We start from the raw sequence: 19,760 nt of genomic DNA on the forward strand, positions 1-19,760 counted from the left end.
ACAAGTCAAAAGCATGTGTTAGATAAAGCTAGATAAAGGGACTTCACTTGGAGAAAGAACATAATGATAACACGTTTACTTTACGGAGATGCTAGAACACAATGATCTTGTCAGTAAAATTAGAACAGGCTTGATTCTTGCAATTATCTCTCTCTTTAAAAAGTGAAAGATTCAAGTTTGAACAGGGGAAAAAAAAGACTAATAACACTTCAAACAGTCAAACGTAAAAAATGAGAAATAGTCATAGATACGAAGACTAATAATGCAGGTGAATGATGAACTACATTCCAACAGTGACCATTTCAATGGTGTTGAGAGACATCTAGAAACCTGAACATGTCACAACATTCAGTTCACTAGGTCATCAGTCTAGCTGGCACCCCTTTCAACTGATTGCTCCTGAAGGCGACAACAAGCACTTAAGAGCATGTAAACAGTGTCTCCATAATGATCTATCACCACAAGTCGTTTCAAAGTAAAAATAACCATTTGCCACATAATTATAATTTATCACTTTCACTATCAAAGGGATCCAACTCAACTGTCAAGTAGATACAGGTAGCACACTGAAGACAAAGAAAGAACACTTTTCTCTCCTCTTATTCTGCAAACCAATCCTTCTATCCCCCAGGCTCCACACTGGCCAAGAAGACAAACCTAGGTGACGATACTTTAACCTTTTCCCTTTGTGCCGGAGCTTAAATGAGATATATACTAGATTCTAATCTACTCTTCACGGCCCATAAGTTATGAGGTATGCAAAAGCTGTGAGGTACGCAACACTGGCCTCCCACCACAATAGGGACGCCTGCGCGGTGTTATTGACAGGTTTCATTAATGCGCTGTGCAATCACCTGTACAGTTGCTCAACTGCCAAGATCCCCCCCCCCGTCACTCCTCCTCCCTTCTGCTTCTTATCTTTCTATTCATATTCTTTTCCACTCTGCTGCCTTTGCCCCATGGCACAAGTCTCAACATTGCTGCTAAAAACCACAGATTGATGATTCGGAACATTGCACATTACTCTCTCTTTCTCTCTTTGGTAACACAAACCCGCCACCTCCCGTTCCCTCCCCGCTCTCAATCTCAAACTCTCCTCACTCCCCTCTAACAAACTCTCCTACTTAACCTGTACCTTTTGGACTGAGAAAAGAGCAGAGCACTAAGCCGGCAATGAGAGAAGGGCGGTGTTGGACTGCTCACCCGCTGCCCTGATCAAAGAGAAAGAAAGAGAGAGAAAGAGAAAAGGAGAGAGACACACCGAAGGCGGCCACTTTGATGAGGAGGGCGTGGAGGTCACACGATATCATCTCGGAGAGCAGGGTTGCCTGGTCACGGCGCCACAGGTAGGCCAGGGGCTGCAGACCCAGTCGCACACACCTGGGAGAACAGGTGAGGGAGGGAGGGGTCAGAATGAAAAATTACCAGGATCACAACACCTTCAAAGTGCGTCGGGCACTTTCACTCGTTTTGCGGGCAGGCTGCCACGCCAAGGCTCAGATGGAACACACTCTGAGCCGTCTCTGGTGCTAGTGGCTTTGTTCAACAGATTCAGCAGAAAAAGGGGGAATTAAAGAGGGGTAATTATCTTAAAATGGCACCTCCTTTACACTATAACTGTCTGTGTCACACTCACGCACACACACATTTACTTGCATACACAACACACTCACACAGGCTGTGTGCCGGTAACTGGAGCCGAAACTCTTGGGCGTACATGTCTTTGTCTCAGAGAACGCCTGCGGTGTGTGAGTGTGTATGTGAGGGAAAGAGTGTGTGTGAGTGGCTGAAACAATACATGACTGACAGCAGGATTTGTTCATAAGCTGAGAGCTCTGTGGTTGTGTTGGGAACACAAGACGAGAGAGGCTTGTGCTGGAATGTACCTTACCACAGTGACAGAGAGAGGGAGAGCGAGAGAGAGGCCCATACTAGGCCTCTCCCAAAGGTACTATCATAGAAACCCTTTCACCTGTATCCAATGTCCTACTGTATAGATTAAAAAGTGACATGTCCTTTCTGATGTCGTTTATAACAATACATTTTTGCCCATTACGTAAGTAAGCCATTGGCCATTCTGGTAATACAACTGTACCATAAAAATACAGCTAGACTGAACATCATGGAGTAAACATATGTACATCATCTTTGTTTGGAATACAGTGTCTCTCAGGCATGTAGTTGTGTGTGTGTGTGTGTGTGTGTGTGTGTGTGTGTGTGTGTGTGTGTGTGTGTGTGTGTGTGTGTGTGTGTGTGTGTGTGTGTTTGTTTGTGTGTGTGTGTGTACACACTTGTTCTACTTACACATTTTCCACTCGTACTCTTTGGTAGTCTGAAAGAATGGCCCCTACAGACACCGCCTCGACATCCTCCTTTTCCTGTGAAGAGAAGAGAGGGAAGGAGGAGGAAAATCTTCCTTTAGGAAACGCTATATACTTTAAACCCTCACATCACAACGGTTTTCCTGTTCCGTCTTATGAGTGTTTATTTTAACAAGTCACAGAGTCATGGTGATGTCTGCTGATCATCTAATTGGGCCAAAAGGTCACATAACCATCCAAATATCACTTGAAGAAAAAAAAAAGAGGACACTATGAGAGAACGATGTCTATGAACACACGCACGAGCCCGTACGGAGAGAGATGCACGCGCAGACACACACACACACACACACACACACACACACACACACACACACACACACACACACACACACACACACACACACACACACACACACACACACACACACACACACACACACACACACACACACACTCTCTCTCTCTCTCTCTCTCTGAGAAAACAGTGTTCTTTCCCTCTATCAGATAGGTGGGGATGTTTACATGATGGTCATATCAAGGCTTTCCTGGCCCTGCACACATCCCCTAGTGGGGGGGTGGGTGAACTCCTCGTTCTGTCTGGGCCTGGCTGGGCCTGGCTGGAGCCGGAGCATCAGAACAACAACACTAACACAGGAGCAGCAGAGCCAGTCTGCTTCTTATCAGTAGCTTTGTGTGACCTGGAACTGTCCAACCACACTGCAAGGTCAGAGACCGGTTACATAGGGCAGAACTGAGCACACACACACACACATACACACTCTTCAGTGAGACCCCATCACATGAGACAGAACTGACCCAGTTTAGTATTATGCTAGTCAGTTTGCAAAAGGACTCACTGTGCTACTGAGTGAGTCAGGGAGACCAGTCTGGAAAACAACAGTTAGTAGTTAGGGAGTGTCCTCCAGACATGTTGTCCTCATGACAACCCTGAATGACTGTCACTGCAAACAGAGCTGCCCCCTAATATCCCACCACAGACCACACATCTACCAACACCAAGCTCCAAAACACAGCATCACCTCGTTGACTTAATATATGAAATACATACATCATATAGGGCTAATGTGTCTGTCACACTGCCAAATATTAATCAGATACTTTTTCACATCACATTCATCTTGGGAGACAGCCACACACACAGACTCTGGAGGGAGGCTGCACTGGCCTCCCCACCCACACAGCCCAGCGACGTATTCAATCTCAAGCACTGGCCTCCCCACCCACCCACCCACCCACCCACATACACATAGCCCAGAGATGTATTCAATCTCAAGCTCATGAAATCACTCCAGACTGGCACAGAGCACACACACAGGCTCACACACACACCCCGCAGCTTCATTAGTGCATTACATGGCCTGTAATTAGAATGAGGGGCCGGCCTAGGCAGCGGCGCGGTGGAGGGATGCACAAGTTGCCAGTAAATTACCTTGTAGCCATTATCAATTTCCCAGGCTACTGGTCCTTAAGATAACCCCCCTCTTCTCCCTGTGGTCCTTCCTGCAATTTCTCTCTGCCTGATAAACATGCTGATTAAAGCGAGCGGCGTGTAAACCGTTGCTACTTTTTAAAATGAAATCCATGCCCTGCCTTGGGCCTGACGCTGCTCTGCTCAGCTGCCACACTGCACAGAGCTCCACACAGACGTGTCAGCTAATCAGATAAAGAATATACTGTCTGTGTGTGTTGGGACAGAGAGACACACACACACAGCAGTCCCTGGGCAGAACGAGGGGACAAGGAGGGAGAGGTGCACACAAACACACACAGGCAAACAGCGATAGGCTAGGATAGTACAGGGATAGGCTAGGATAGTACAGGGATAGGGTAGTACAGGGACAGGCTAGGGTAGTACAGGGATAGGCTAGGATAGTACAGGGATAGGCTAGGATAGTACAGGGATAGGCTATGATAGTACAGGGATAGGGTAGTACAGGGATATGGTAGTACAGGGACAGGCTAGGGTAGTACAGGGACAGGCTAGGGTAGTACAGGGATGGGGTAGTACAGGGCTAGGCTAGGGTAGCACAGGGATAGGCTAGGGTAGTACAGGGATAGGCTAGGATAGTACAGGGATAGGGTAGTACAGGGATAGGGTAGTACAGGGATAGGGTAGGGTAGTACAGGGACAGGCTAGGGTAGTACAGGGATAGGCTAGGGTAGTACAGGGACAGGCTAGGGTAGTACAGGGATAGGCTAGGATAGTACAGGGATAGGGTAGGATAGTACAGGGATAGGGTAGTACAGGGACAGGCTAGGGTAGTACAGGGATAGGCTAGGATAGTACAGGGATAGGCTAGGATAGTACAGGGATAGGCTATGATAGTACAGGGATAGGGTAGTACAGGGATATGGTAGTACAGGGACAGGCTAGGGTAGTACAGGGACAGGCTAGGGTAGTACAGGGATGGGATAGTACAGGGCTAGGCTAGGGTAGCACAGGGATAGGCTAGAGTAGTACAGGGATAGGCTAGGATAGTACAGGGATAGGGTAGTACAGGGATAGGGTAGTACAGGGATAGGGTAGGGTAGTACAGGGACAGGCTAGGGTAGTACAGGGATAGGCTAGGGTAGTACAGGGACAGGCTAGGGTAGTACAGGGATAGGCTAGGATAGTACAGGGATAGGGTAGGATAGTACAAGGATAGGGTAGTACAGGGACAGGCTAGGGTAGTACAGGGATAGGCTAGGATAGTACATGGATAGGGTAGGATAGTACAGGGATAGGGTAGTACAGGCTAGGATAGTACAGGGATAGGCTAGGATAGTACAGGGATAGGCTAGGATAGTACAGGGATAGGGTAGTACAGGGATAGGGTAGTACAGGGACAGGCTAGGGTAGCACAGGGATAGGCTAGGGTAGTACAGGGATAGGCTAGGATAGTACAGGGATAGGCTAGGATAGTACAGGGATAGGCTAGGATAGTACAGGGATAGGTTAGGATAGTACAGGGATAGGGTAGTACAGGGATAGGCTAGGATAGTACAGGGATAGGATAGGGTAGTACAGGGATAGGCTAGGGTAGTACAGGGATAGGCTAGGATAGTACAGGGATAGGCTAGGATAGTACAGGGATAGGGTAGGATAGTACAGGGATAGGGTAGTACAGGGATAGGCTAGGATAGTACAGGGATATGATAGGGTAGTACAGGGATAGGCTAGGGTAGTACAGGGATAGGCTAGGATAGTACAGGGATAGGCTAGGATAGTACAGGGATAGGGTAGGATAGTACAGGGATAGGGTAGTACAGGGATAGGTTAGGATAGTACAGGGATAGGGTAGTACAGGGATAGGCTAGGATAGTACAGAGATAGGGTAGTACAGGGACAGGCTAGGATAGTACAGGGATAGGGTAGTACAGGGATAGGCTAGGATAGTACAGGGATAGGGTAGTACAGGGATAGGCTAGGATAGTACAGGGATAGGGTAGTACAGGGACAGGCTAGGATAGTACAGGGATAGGGTAGTACAGGGACAGGCTAGGATAGTACAGGGATAGGGTAGTACAGGGATAGGCTAGGATAGTACAGGGATAGGGTAGTACAGGGACAGGCTAGGGTAGTACAGGGATAGGCTAGGGTAGTACAGGGATAGGCTAGGATAGTACAGGTATAGGCTAGGATAGTACAGGGATAGGGTAGTACAGGGATAGGCTAGGATAGTACAGGGATAGGATAGGGTAGTACAGGGACAGGCTAGGGTAGTACAGGGATAGGCTAGGATAGTACAGGGATAGGCTAGGATAGTACAGGGATAGGCTATGATAGTACAGGGATAGGGAAGTACAGGGATAGGGTAGTACAGGGACAGGCTAGGGTAGTACAGGGACAGGCTAGGGTAGTACAGGGATAGGCTAGGATAGTACAGGGATAGGCTAGGATAGTACAGGGATAGGCTATGATAGTACAGGGATAGGGTAGTACAGGGATAGGGTAGTACAGGGACAGGCTAGGGTAGTACAGGGACAGGCTAGGGTAGTACAGGGATGGGGTAGTACAGGGCTAGGCTAGGGTAGCACAGGGATAGGCTAGGGTAGTACAGGGATAGGCTAGGATAGTACAGGGATAGGGTAGTACAGGGATAGGGTAGTACAGGGACAGGCTAGGGTAGTACAGGGACAGGCTAGGGTAGTACAGGGATAGGCTAGGGTAGTACAGGGATAGGCTAGGATAGTACAGGGATAGGCTAGGATAGTACAGGGATATGCTAGGATAGTACAGGGATAGGCTAGGATAGTACAGGGATATGCTAGGATAGTACAGGGATATGCTAGGATAGTACAGGGATAGGGTAGGATAGTACAGGGACAGGCTAGGGTAGTACAGGGATAGGCTAGGATAGTACATGGATAGGGTAGGATAGTACAGGGATAAGGTAGTACAGGGATAGGCTAGGATAGTACATGGATAGGGTAGGATAGTACAGGGATAAGGTAGTACAGGGATAGGCTAGGGTAGTACAGGGATAGGGTAGTACAGGGACAGGCTAGGGTAGTACAGGGATAGGGTAGTACAGGGATAGGCTAGGATAGTACATGGATAGGGTAGGATAGTACAGGGATAAGGTAGTACAGGGATAGGCTAGGATAGTACATGGATAGGGTAGGATAGTACAGGGATAAGGTAGTACAGGGATAGGCTAGGGTAGTACAGGGACAGGCTAGGATAGTACAGGGATAGGCTAGGATAGTACAGGGATAGGCTAGGATAGTACAGGGATAGGCTAGGATAGTACAGGGATAGGCTAGGATAGTACAGGGATAGGCTAGGATAGTACAGGGATAGGCTAGGATAGTACAGGGATAGGCTAGGATAGTACAGGGATAGGCTAGGGTATGTGTGTGATGGATTCTTTACTGCCTATTGAGTGTCACTGCACTGTGAGATGGGCCCAAACACATACAGTACAGCAAGTCACTATAGTCAGTGTAAAATGGAATGTAGAATACAACTCAATCTCTGGAAATTCAGAGTTCTGTGACAATAATTACTCCAGACTGATAACATTGCAGCACTGCACAGAGCCAAGCGGGCTGGAGGCATTGTCCTATTACTCTACGTAGGCCGCAGGGCTGTTAACTATTTTCTAATGATATGATAACCTTTTCCTCAAAAACATGTCAGTTCCTGAAGAGACAAACGAAGCTTGGGAAAGAGAGAGAGAAAGATGAAGAGAGGGAAAGAGAAAGATGGAATGAGATAAAGAGAGAGAGAGAAAGAGGGAGAAAGAGAAAAAGTGTGTAGAGGACAGGCCAGTCTCTGAGGGGTGTCTAACTAACTGTTGACAATGTGATTGGGTCATTGAGCTGTAAACTTGGCAGGGCCTGATTAAACAACACAGTATAATGCCTCTCCTTTCCCCTCTGTCCTTCAGGGAGCCAGAGGCAGACATAACATTAAAAGTGGGCCCTCTGAGGCCTGAATCATCAAGTAACAATGAAGTGGGCTTTCTTTTAACTACATGGCTCTTAGCTTCGTCACAGATATAATTATCACAAAAAGGCAATAATAGCCACTTTAGCAATCCATTCTAGACATTGAGAAGAGCAAACTCTCACACCCCCTTTTTAAAATGTAGACTCTCCGGCTCTAACTCTAGACCGTATGCAAAGAATAACTTGACTTAAAGCTCTGGAGAGAGTTATTTTTGGATGACGTTTTGTTTTTGCCGCCATTATAGCTATCGTCGAGACTGCCAGGAATAAGACGGGGCTAGCGTTGCGCTGGACAAACTGAACGACTTGGATTGAGCAAATTCTAGACATTCTTTCTCATCCGCTGTGGGAAAGCGAAGCAGGCAGAGGGAATAATTGTGAGGCGGGTGTGAATACATACATCTACAGAGACGGATATTGCAGAAGTGTTCCATGTATTCATGACACTATAAAAACACAAATTCTGATTTCATGCTGCTTGACAAATTTAACAAAATATTTTATACTTGGATAATACCTGAAAAAGAGTGAGATGGATCATGAACTATTTGTTTGCTAAAAACTTGAAGTGATATCTGGCTGAAGGATGATTGGATTGTGTTACCATTGGGACTGTGGGTAGAATATACGTTAACGGTACTATAAATTACAGCACAAATTTTCCCAGAAAGATATCCTACTATTGGAATTATAACGCAATAGACCTATTGTAACTGTCAAAACGTATAGCCAATACAATTAATACACATTCAGTTAAGATGACTTATTAGACATTAGACTTTGCTATGGGTATTCTGCTTATTCCCAAAATCTAGCTACAACGACACCATGTCATTGCTACCTCAGACCGTTCCCACAATGCTCTCTGTTCCTCCTCCATGACTGTTGGTGTGCAGAAGGACCGCAAGGACCCCCACCAGGGGCAGTCTAAACAAAAGCCTGTCTAGTCTAGCTGTAGTCGTCAGGAAACTAACGGCATTTAATTAGGATATATGGCTTGGATCACAGGCACATTCAGGCCCACAGCCATGTGCATCAGGGTACTAGGCCCCATAGTCATTAACTTCTGTTACTAATTGTCAAATTCATTAAAGGAAACCTCCCCCGAAACATCCCCCATGAAAATGGATGGACTGGGCTGAATTATAAACGGCTCAGAAGATTAAGGCTGCCAGACATGCTTCACCCCAAAAAATGATACACTCATTAAACTCTATTTCAAGGCAGCGTGTGTGACATACATTGTAATTATATATACATACGTTGGACCATCTGAGTGTAATTCAATTGTATTCATAGGCATAGCTAGGCCTATAGTCTAAGAGCAGATACAGAGATATGATCTGAAAGACAGAGGCAAGCCTATCATGAAGCACGATGTTTATCTACTTCTTCTACTAAATGCTTGATGAGTCAACACTTCTCCTGAATTCTTATTCATCAAGTTTTGCATCAATATTGACAGACCAACTTTTATCCCAAATTCTGTCTGTAGTGTCTTGAGTGTAATAGTGCTGCAAAATGAATTTCCCCCTGGGATAATAAAGTTTGCTACTACCACTACTACTAGTAAGAATCACTGGTACAAATACAATTATATATAAATGCAAGGAAAAAATGCACAAGCAAAGTGTGGAACTTGATTGAAACTATGTAGCATTACCACTTACAAAGTGAGAGCTGATTCTTTAAGGGCAGTATTTTACTGAACATCAAACAGACCATCCATTTCCATCTTACATTTTAAATAGGGTACTTCATGTTATCCATCATATCACTCCATCTGGATTAATATTTAATAGACCAAAGTAATTAATAGAAAACAGGGCAATTAGGAAGCTATAAAATATTAAACATTCACAGATTCATTAAGTACATCAGAACGCTCATTAAATGATTGTGTAGATGATCAAAACGAAGTCTTAATGACATTCTCAAAACTCCAGAGAGATTTTTTCTAAATTAGGCCTAATCCAAAGGGCCTGTGTCCTCCGATTCAGACTATTAGCCATTAACCATAGTAACTATCATAAAATCACTAGATATCTGGTATTCAATAAAGCAAGTTCGCCTTTGCACTGAACGATTAGCTGAAAACAGTTATTATTGTAATACCATATAGAAGCAGGTATTTACACAGTCAGTCTTTTCTCCAGGCTCACGATGTTTATGTGCCTTCTTGCACGTTAGTGTTACTGCCCCAGCCTCATAGCATGACTAGGCAGGAAGACGACCTGATAAATTAATGAAAGTGTCTTGAATGACAGTTTGCTCAAGGGCACATAGTACAGTACCATCACGTGCCCCGGCGTGTCCTTGTTGTCATACGGACCCCCCCATAGTTCCATCAGTGAGTGACTGGACACAACATGGTTTTAATGGCCCAGGCTCCATTATATCAGCTCTGCTCTGGGCCTGTTCTAATGAAATGGGATTGTTCTCCCGTGCTCCGCTACACGTGGGTAACACAGGGGGCCCCTGTTCTGTTATGACGATGTGTGCTGCGCTGGAGGTCTGGGTGTAAAGCGTGGGGTTCAAGCAATTTGTGCTTAATCAAATTTGGGACAACCCTCCAGGGGCCTTGTTAGGGGTGTGATCAGACACCTCTGTGGTCATGGATGTGACAGTCACAGGAGCCTTCCAGTGGGATGGGGGAAATTGCTATGCTGTTTATTTGTGTTATCAGCATGATTACCATTCCCTCCCTACACAACACAACCCCAGCTAGGTTAGCTAGGTGACCTATCACAGCGCTCTCTGGGTTGTGAAGGTGAGGAGAAACGGCAGTTTGGGTTAGAGTGTAAAGCAGTGGACTGTAACAGGATAGGTCAGATGGTTCAGGACAAGGCCAGAAACGACTAAATCAATATTGTATTTTATTCTCATTTTTGCACCATCTCTATGCAGTCACAGGGCCCTACACACCAAGCACACTGACGCTCCAACACACTGGAACTGACCCTGTATTTAGTATTTTTATTTCACCTTTATTTAACCAGGTAGGCAAGTTGAGAACAAGTTCTCATTTACAACTGCGACCTGGCCAAGATTAAGCAAAGCAGTGCGACACAAACAATAACACAGAGTTACACATGGAATAAACAAAACATACAGTCAACAACACAATAGAAAAAAAAGTCTATATACAGTGTGTGAAAATGAGGTAGGATAAGGGAGAAAAGGCAATAAATAGGTCACAGTGGCGAAATAATGACAATTTAGCAATTAAACACTGGAGTGATACAGCCTGGAGTGATATATGTGCAGAAGATGAATGTGCAAGTAGAGATACTGGGGTGAAAAGGAGCAAAAAATATATTATAATAACAGTATGGGAATGAGGTAGTTGGGTGGGCTATTTACAGATGGGCTATGTACAGGTGCATTGATCTGTAGCTGCTCTGACAGCGGGTGCTTAAAGTTAGTGAGGGAGATATGAGTCTCCAGCTTCAGTGATTTTTGCAATTCGTTCCAGTCATTGGCAGCAGAGAACTGGAAGGAAAGGCAGCCAAAGTAGGAATTGGCTTGGGGGTGACCAGTGAAATATACCTGCTGGAGCGCGTGCTACGGGTGGGTGCTGCTATGGTGACCAGTGAGCTGAGATAAGGCGGGGCTTTACCTAGCAAAGACTTATAAATGACCTGGAGCCAGTGGGTTTGGCAACGAATATGAAGCGAGGGCCAGCCAACGACAGCATACAGATCGCAGTGGTGGGTAGTTTATGGGGCTTTGGTGACAAAACGGATGGCACTGTGATAGACTGCATCCAATTTGCTGAGTAGAGTGTTGGAGGCTATTTTGTAAACGACATTGCCGAAGTCAAGGATTGGTAGGATAGTCAGTTTTACGAGGGTATGTTTGGCAGCATGAGTGAATGATGCTTTTTTGCAAAATAGGAAGCCGATTCTAGATTTAATTTTGGATCGGAGATGCTTAATGTGAGTCTGGAAGGAGAGTTTACAGTGTAACCAGACACCTAGGTATTTGTAGATGTCCACATATTCTAAGTCATAACCGTCCCGAGTAGTGATGCTGGACGGGCGGGCAGGTGCTGGTAGCGATTGGTTGAAGAGCATGCATTTAGTTGTACTTGCATTTAAGAACAGTTGGAGGCCACGGAAGGAGAGTTGTATGGCATTGAAGATCATCTGGAGGTTAGTTAACACAGCGTCCAAAGAAGAGCCAGAAGTATAGAGAATGGTATCGTCTGCGTAGAGGTGGATCAGAGAATCACCAGCAGCAAGAGCGACATCATTGATGTATACAGAGAAAAGAATCGGCCCAAAAATTTAACCCTGTGGCACCCCCATAGAGACTGCCAGAGGTCCGGACAACAAGCCCTCCGATTTGACACACTGAACTCTGTCAGAGAAGTAGTTGGTGAACCAGGCGAGGCAGTCATTTGAGAAACCAAGGCTGTTGAGTCTGCCGATAAAAATGTGGTGATTGACAGAGTCGAAAGCTTTGGCCAGATCTATGAATACAGCTGCACAGTATTGTCTCTTATCGATGGAGGTTATGATATCGTTTAGGACCTTGAGTGGGGCTGAGGTTCACTCATGACCAGCTCGGAAACCAGATTGCATAGCGGAGAAGGTACGGTGGGATTCGAAATGGTCGGTGATCTGTTTGTTAACTTGGCTTTCGAAGACCTTAGAAAGGCAGGGTAGGATAGATATATATCTGTAACAGTTTGGGTCTATAGTGTCTCCCCCTTTGAAGAGAGGGATGACCGCAGCAGCTTTCCAATCTTTGGGGATCTCAGACTATATGAAAGAGAGGTTGAACAGGCTAGTAGTAGGGGTTGCAACAATGTCGGCTGATCATTTTAGAAAGAGAGGATCCAGATTTGTAGGGGTCCAGATTTTGCAGCTCTTTCAGAACATCAGCTATCTGGATTTGGGTGAAGGCGAAATGGGGGAGGCTTGGGCAAGTTGCTGTGGGGGGTGCAGTGTTGACCAGGGTAGGAGTGGCCAGGTGGAAAGCATGGCCAGACGTAGAAAAATGCTTATTGAAATTCTCAATTATCGTGGATTTATTGGCGGTGCTTACTTACTTTATCATGCTCTTATTTCTTATGTTTATATATTGTGTGTTTTTGTTCTACTTTGTTATTTTTATTATTACATTATTGATTACTGCATTGTTGAGGTTAGAGCTGGCAAGAAATGCATTTTACTGTACTAGTGCATGTGACATTAAAACTTGAAACAATATGGGCATGGAAGACTAAAATCTTGACCCTGATTTGGGTGTATATTACGGTATACCAACAAGAAAATTGGCACAAATACTAACAACCACAATATGCACGGTGGTGAGGTTCATCATCCCAAATGTGGGCCAAGAAAACAATAATAACTAAAAAGCTGTCCATAGGGAATGCTGTCTTTGTGAATATCTTTGTAAAACATACTCAAACTAAAACCTTTTTAGTGGTTCCAGACTCTGAGATGTTCCCTTCTGTAAATTGGAGAAGCTGGCTGTTAGAAGCAGCTGTTGACAGACAGGCCCTTCCTTTGTGTTCACGGTTGTGTTCCCTCCATGACTCACCATGCGTCATTCCTCAACAGTAAAGAAAAGAACGAATGAAAAAAAAATAGATGTTCATATAGCCGGCCTTGTACACGGTCCAGACGAGTCCCAGGGATGATGCGGGACAGAGTAAGTCAGTGAGTTTCATAAGAGGGGAACCATGGTCCTCAGAGAGGTCTCTAATGCCAGGTGTGGTCTGAATAGAGGGATATGACATCGTCCATTGTCTCGTCGCTGTCACCACAATGAGTGACGACTATCAGCCTCAGAATGATGACTAGACTGTTCTGGGCTGGATTCTGGAGGAAAAGAAGACGCAATACTTCACTTTCAACACATTCACACTGAGGTGTTTGTAGACAGGGGAGAGCTTTTTTGGGGCCATTTCAGCTTGTTACTGTTGAGTCTTCTAGCCTGCAGTGCGCGCGCACACACACACACACACACACACTCGCAGTGCTGTGATTCATTAACAGTGACAGAGCTGTGTTCACCGATAGGGCCGGTGCATAAATATGCCACACCGCACAGCTGGAAAACGTAGAACTTCATCAGGGTTAAAAAGTAGAGAGATTAACGTTTCACGAGTTTCCTCTTAAATATATATGGTTACGTAAACAGAGGCCCAGACGTCAGACAGCCAGGCAGGCAGGCAGGCAGAGAGCCTGAGCCAAACCAAGCACAAAGCCTTGGATTCAGCAGCAAACAGGGCCAAGAAGGGTTTCCATATCAACATGCATGGAAAACTAACTAAACGCTGGGAAGCAAGCTGTGGGAAAAGGTATAGGGGTTTATCAACTCTTTTTTTATGAATCCTTGCAATTCACAAATAAGAGATCAAAATTGAGAATTTTCAGGTCAACACAGGATATGTTGCAACCAGTTCCAGACAGCCTGCATCTCCATCTGCATCCCTCCAGAAAGAATCAGGACAACATGCCCTGATAAACAAATGCCTGACGTGACTCTCCTTTTCCGTAGGGCATAAAACAAACCTTAATCCTTCCTCTGTCACTGAAACATTCTCAGTTGGCTGAGGTGAGGTGGGACTGTCTGAGACACCAAGACGGATATCTGGGAAGCTTCCAGCCAGCGAGATTGCAGGAGGGTTCATAAGGAATCCTAACGCACCATGGCAACCGGTGTCACTCAACAACAAGCCTTCACGTGCTCCTCTCCATCCGGCTCCCCTCCAAGATGCAAATGCTTTCCTGCTGAGGTTGTCAATTGGGGAAAAACTCAGTCAGGATACAACCAAACATCTCGGGACCACTCATCCTCCCTTCACGTTCTGGGCCTCAGACATCGTGGTAGTCTCCCAGCCCCCTCCCTCTTCAGAGAGAGAGGGGGAAAATATGGCTGTGATGCAGGTTTTACATACTCCAGACTCCAGACAGTGTTTTTCTTCTGCTGGTTATGGCTTTAGCTGCAGGAGGCACGGGGGCTGCCACACATATTTATTTCAGGGAATGCTTTGCAAAACAAAACATAAAAGTTAGTCTGCTTAATTTTCGGGGAGATGGTTGGTGGGATTTGACTGACTAAGAGCTATCCCTCAGCCATCGGGTCGGTCAGACAAAAGGGAGGGAGGAGGGAAAGGCAGACTGAGACACTTCTGGGCCTGACCAACGACAGGCAGCTAGCTATAAAAAGGTGAATGACTTCTTCACAACAGGGTGCTCTCCGAGCACTCTGGGCTAAGGAGCGTCTGAGTGTTTTTGTATCTGTGTGAAACGGCTGTTGTTGAAGACGGACGGTCTCTGTTCCAATTACTTTTTATTATTTAGCCAGATCTCTCGTCAAATTGTTGAAATGGCTGAGAACTGATAATGAAGCAATGAGGGTCTGATTTATGCTAATGGAAATTACTTTTCACGAGGGTAATTAACTCTTCTTTTATCAGTGGATCTCAGAGGAAAACTGTAAAAAGGGTAGCAAAAAAAGCAACAGAAAATGATCAACTCTCAGACTCCCTGGTGGTTTAACCAATCAAACAACTCAGAACACCATGTGCGAGTGACTCACATAGTGTACACACACACTATCCATGAAAGTAAGTGTAACATCCACTGTTAAACAGAGTGCCCAAAAGAAAATATTAGCCTAGTCCTGAGCAATCTGATGCAAATAACTCTGAGCTATGTCTACAATCCATCTCTGTGGCCAGGGGGGAAAATCCTCCATTTGGAACAATGTTCACCCAACCAGCCTTAGCAGCTCCTGCCCTTGGCAAGCCAAGATAAGGCTATCTGTTTCCATCATCACTAAACAAGATTGAGCAAAGTACATTAAGCAGAAAAATACAAACAAATTACAAAGGCTTCAGGCTAGGCTCTTTATCTAATGTTTGTGTGGGACTGACTGTTCCGTTAGCTATGTCGGTTGGGTCTGAGGGAAATGTGCCTGGTTCTAATAGATCCTGTCCCGCCACTTCCACACAGGGGCGAGAACAATACAGACGGCCATTATCTCAACGGTAATGCTATCCTTCCTCGTGTGCAAAACAACCCACAATCTCACCCCACTGACTGTCACTGTTCCAGTCAGCAGTCAGTCTCAGACCAAAGGAAAAGATAACAATGGGCTATCACAGCTAGAAGGAGACCGAGGCAGTGAGTGCCTGGCTGTACTCTAGTTTAACAGGAATCTAGGCAATGCTACTAGCCTCATTAGAAGAACATGAGACAAGCTAGACTACACACACAGCCAGCCTACACAACTAATTGGGATATATCAATTAACTTTTGAAGAGCATTATCCATTGTTAATGCTTCTACCACACCGCTAATTATACCTCTGAGAAAGGGGGAAAAAATGCATCTTTGCCCCACATCACAGGTACAAGACGCTCACATTAGTCTTCTTATTGATCCTATCTCATAAAGCCTCTCTGTGACCTCACCGGTCGTGATTTATGCATTAAGCAGCTTTTTAAAGAAATCCATTTTCTTTGAGCCCCCATGTGCCTAACACGCCACTGTGCTGGTAAGGGTGTAGGGGTGTGTTTGATTTTCTACCCTCACAACACACCGCTGTGTTTTGTAGCGACTGACTCCTAACACTTTGGCCCCCTAATCGATAACACAGGGCTCCAAGTTCAAAACCAGACTCTTCTGCCTGTTCCATTCTTCTTTCCTCTCCTCCTTCTCTCCTCTCGTCTACACCTCACAGCAGGACCTCTCCACTACGGCACCTGCAGCAACGCAACACCAGGCTTCTAAAGGCTTCTGAAAAGGCTATGACGACAACACAATAGAATCCAGATATGAAGAGAAAAAGAAGAGACAGAAAGAGAGAGAGAGGGGTAAAACAGAGAAAAATAATGTTTGGACTTGTGGACGTACGGTCGACTCCCCCTCTCCAATCTCGGAGGGCCCCAGCCCAGTCGGCTGCTGTCGATAATGGAGTGGAGGGTGGAGGGTGACGCTGGGATGGGGAGTGTGTCTGTGTGTTTAACACAGGGATTATCTCGCAAAAAATGTGGTGTTTTAACACGCACCAACAGAAGGGAATGTTTGAACATCTACAAAGGCCAAAGGGGACTGGAGCCTGGCGCTCTCCAGTATTTTTCCGTGACATCTTGAGCATTTGGCTTGATAAAAAGGGAAGAAAAAAAAGTAGCCTACACCGCCCTGGGATAGGCTATCACTCAGTAATAACCATGTTTGAAAGCATTGTGTTCCTGAAAAGGCTGATTAATTACATGGCAGGAAATAAGATCTGAATGTAACATTTCCATCCTCCACAGAGCCAGGGCAGGAATGTGACAGAAATGTTGCTGCTAATTAGACGGTTCATAATGAAAAGCCTAGGTATTAATATCGTCTATTGTTCCCCATCAGCCTAATGAGCTGGAACCTTTTGTTTTCACTGATTAGTTCAGAGGTCGCAGGGTCATTGAACTGCAGTTGACATCTTTCTATTTCTATTCAAGTTCTTCACGTTTTTGTTTCCTTAACATACTAGTGGAGAGATACCAATTATGCTGTAAATGTGCTGTCAAGAGAACTAACATTAAAAAAACAGAGATAGAGTAACACCCTTTTCATTTAAAAAATATATATACTTATTTTATTGCAAAAAAATGATCTAGTTGCAAGGGGATTGAGGGAAAATAGTCTTCTTTCCTGTGCAGACTGCAGTATGGGAAGTTTGAACAAGCCAGGATATTAGAGATAGAAGCTAATGCTTATAGCACCATGTGTGGAGGATGAAGATAGAAACATGCTATTATGTAACCTAGGGCCTCTGACCTATCCTTCAAGGGACACTCTCCCTGCCTCCCTCCCTCTCCTCCTCCTCTCCTCTCGTACAGTGTCACCAGGCATAAAGAGCCAGTGTGTCAGAGCAGAAAAGAGGGGATGAAGAACTTGAGGGATGTGAGATGACTAATATGAACCTTTCCCCAGGCCTGCAGGGAGGGGTGGGGGTGGAGGGGGGCAGGCGTTTCAGCCAGGGGTGGATGACACTGTTGATCTTAATCACGGCAGCATGGCCAAGCCAACTGCCCTCCACAGCATGTACAGTATTGATGTACAGGACAGGAGGACAGGCGAAGGTGAGGCCAGGGCAACAGCTCTGGTTACAGAAATGAATAGAGAAGAATCAGAACTTCACCTGATTGTATGTTATTAATGCTCTATGCTCCATCCATTTACTGGACAAGAATATCCCAGAAAAAGGTATGGCAACGTCATCCATGCATTACACAAGTTATGGATTTTAAATGTTTAGTTCTAAACAGAACAGACATTTTGACATCAAAACGATTTCCTCTCAAAACACTGAACCCCTCACGGTGAGATATAAGATAGAGAGTGACATGCTGACATTCAATCTGTGGTCTGATTTATGAGACATATGCTAGGCAGGGCCGGGGAAAAGGAGCCATCAGATCTGTGGGCATCAGACAGCTTTATAATCAGCACACACACACACACACGCTGAGGACGGAGTGAAAGATCCCTTCTGCCTCTGAGAAGACAGTTATTTTTCCTCCTCAAAGGCCAGGTTCAAAGATCAAAGCCATGGCAGGATGGGCCGGGGTATGTTATGGCTCGCGTGTCTATCGGGTTACGCACTTCACAGAGAGCGGCCCATACACAGACACGCATCAGGGGGGCTAAGCAAGAGGGCACATTGTCACTCTGCGATTATCACCACTGTTGGGATTGGGGGGGATATCATAATTGGGCATTTTTCTCCCATAGACAATGTTTCCACTGAAAATTATCTCATGTAAGAGACCGAAGGGATTTGTGAGTTTGGTTTGGTTAAGCAACACATGGGATTGGTCCATAGGTGGCACTGTTGGCTCATGTTATGAGCAGAGTTGTGGAACTTCCAAGGATTTAAAGAGAAGAGGGAGGAAGAAAAACAGATTTACTCAGATTCATCACAGCTTCTAAAAAACAAAATGCTTTCATCTATGTTCAAGTGTCATTTGCCAAATAGATTTTAATAACATCTAATTAATTCAAACTGCTAGGATGAATCTTTCAAAATATCACACTTCCAAAACAGAACACATTTTTTATGCTAAAACTTCTCATTTCCTGTGAAGGTAAATTAACAGCTAATTATCGGACTCCTCTTCGCTGCAACACAAACTCAGCACTAAACCTAAGGTGAATAAAAAACACACCTTTGAATCAACTGGATATTCAAGAGGAAGCGATTGTACTTTCACAGAACCCATAACTGACATAAAAAAGTACAAGAGAGATACTTCACAAATATAGGCTGGAGAAAATTCACTAACTAAACAAACGTATCTGATCTCAATGTAATTCTCATAATAGGGTGCGATAACAAACCACCCCAATTAGAAAACATATTTCTGAGAAAAATTGCATGGAGAGTGAGTATAGCTCTTTACTTAAGGACAAATACAATATACAGCGCCTTGCAAATTCTGTATATTTGTATTGTTCTTTTCACTCTGTCATGTAGGTCATTATTGTGGAGTCACTACAATGTTGTTGATCCATCCTCAGTTTTCTAGCATCACAGACCCTGTTGCTGTTTTGAAAATCACCAATTGCATTATGGTAACATCCCTGCGCAGTTTCATTCCTGTCCTGCAGCTCAGTTCAGAAGGACGACTGTATCTATGATGTGTTTGGGTGATTTAATATATAATCCACAGCGTCATTATTAACTTGACCATGCTTAAAGAGATACTCATTGTCTGATTTGTTATTGTTACCCATCTACCAATCACCTTCTTTATGAGGCTTTCAAAAAGCTCCCTGGTCTTTGTAGTTTAATCTGTGCTTGAAATTCAATACTTGACTGAGGGACCTTACAGATGTTCAAAAATCATGTCAACACGTATTATTTCACACACAGTGAGTACATGTAATTTATTACGTGATTTGTTCAGCCAGATTTTACTCCTGAACTAAATTATGTTTGCATAAACAAAGGGGCTGAATACTTAAC

The 19,760-nt window shown here is 44.9% G+C and overlaps 1 protein-coding gene across 5 annotated transcripts in view; it reads right to left on the bottom strand.

The window, feature by feature from the left end:
• The window catches only part of dph6 (diphthamine biosynthesis 6), an 84,362-nt gene that overhangs the window by 55,388 nt on the left and 9,214 nt on the right, over positions 1-19,760 (bottom strand). For all 5 annotated transcript variants that reach the window (XM_055863499.1, XM_055863498.1, XM_055863500.1 and 2 more), the window contains 2 exons: positions 2,305-2,378; positions 1,262-1,380 (listed from right to left, as the gene is read on the bottom strand). In XM_055863499.1, the coding sequence (XP_055719474.1) occupies positions 1,262-1,380; positions 2,305-2,378 (193 nt within the window). The remainder of the gene's footprint in view (positions 1-1,261; positions 1,381-2,304; positions 2,379-19,760) is intronic.

The sequence above is a fragment of the Salvelinus fontinalis genome, chromosome 15 (genome assembly GCF_029448725.1).
Source record: "Salvelinus fontinalis isolate EN_2023a chromosome 15, ASM2944872v1, whole genome shotgun sequence".
In the NCBI taxonomy this organism is placed as follows: domain Eukaryota; kingdom Metazoa; phylum Chordata; class Actinopteri; order Salmoniformes; family Salmonidae; genus Salvelinus; species Salvelinus fontinalis.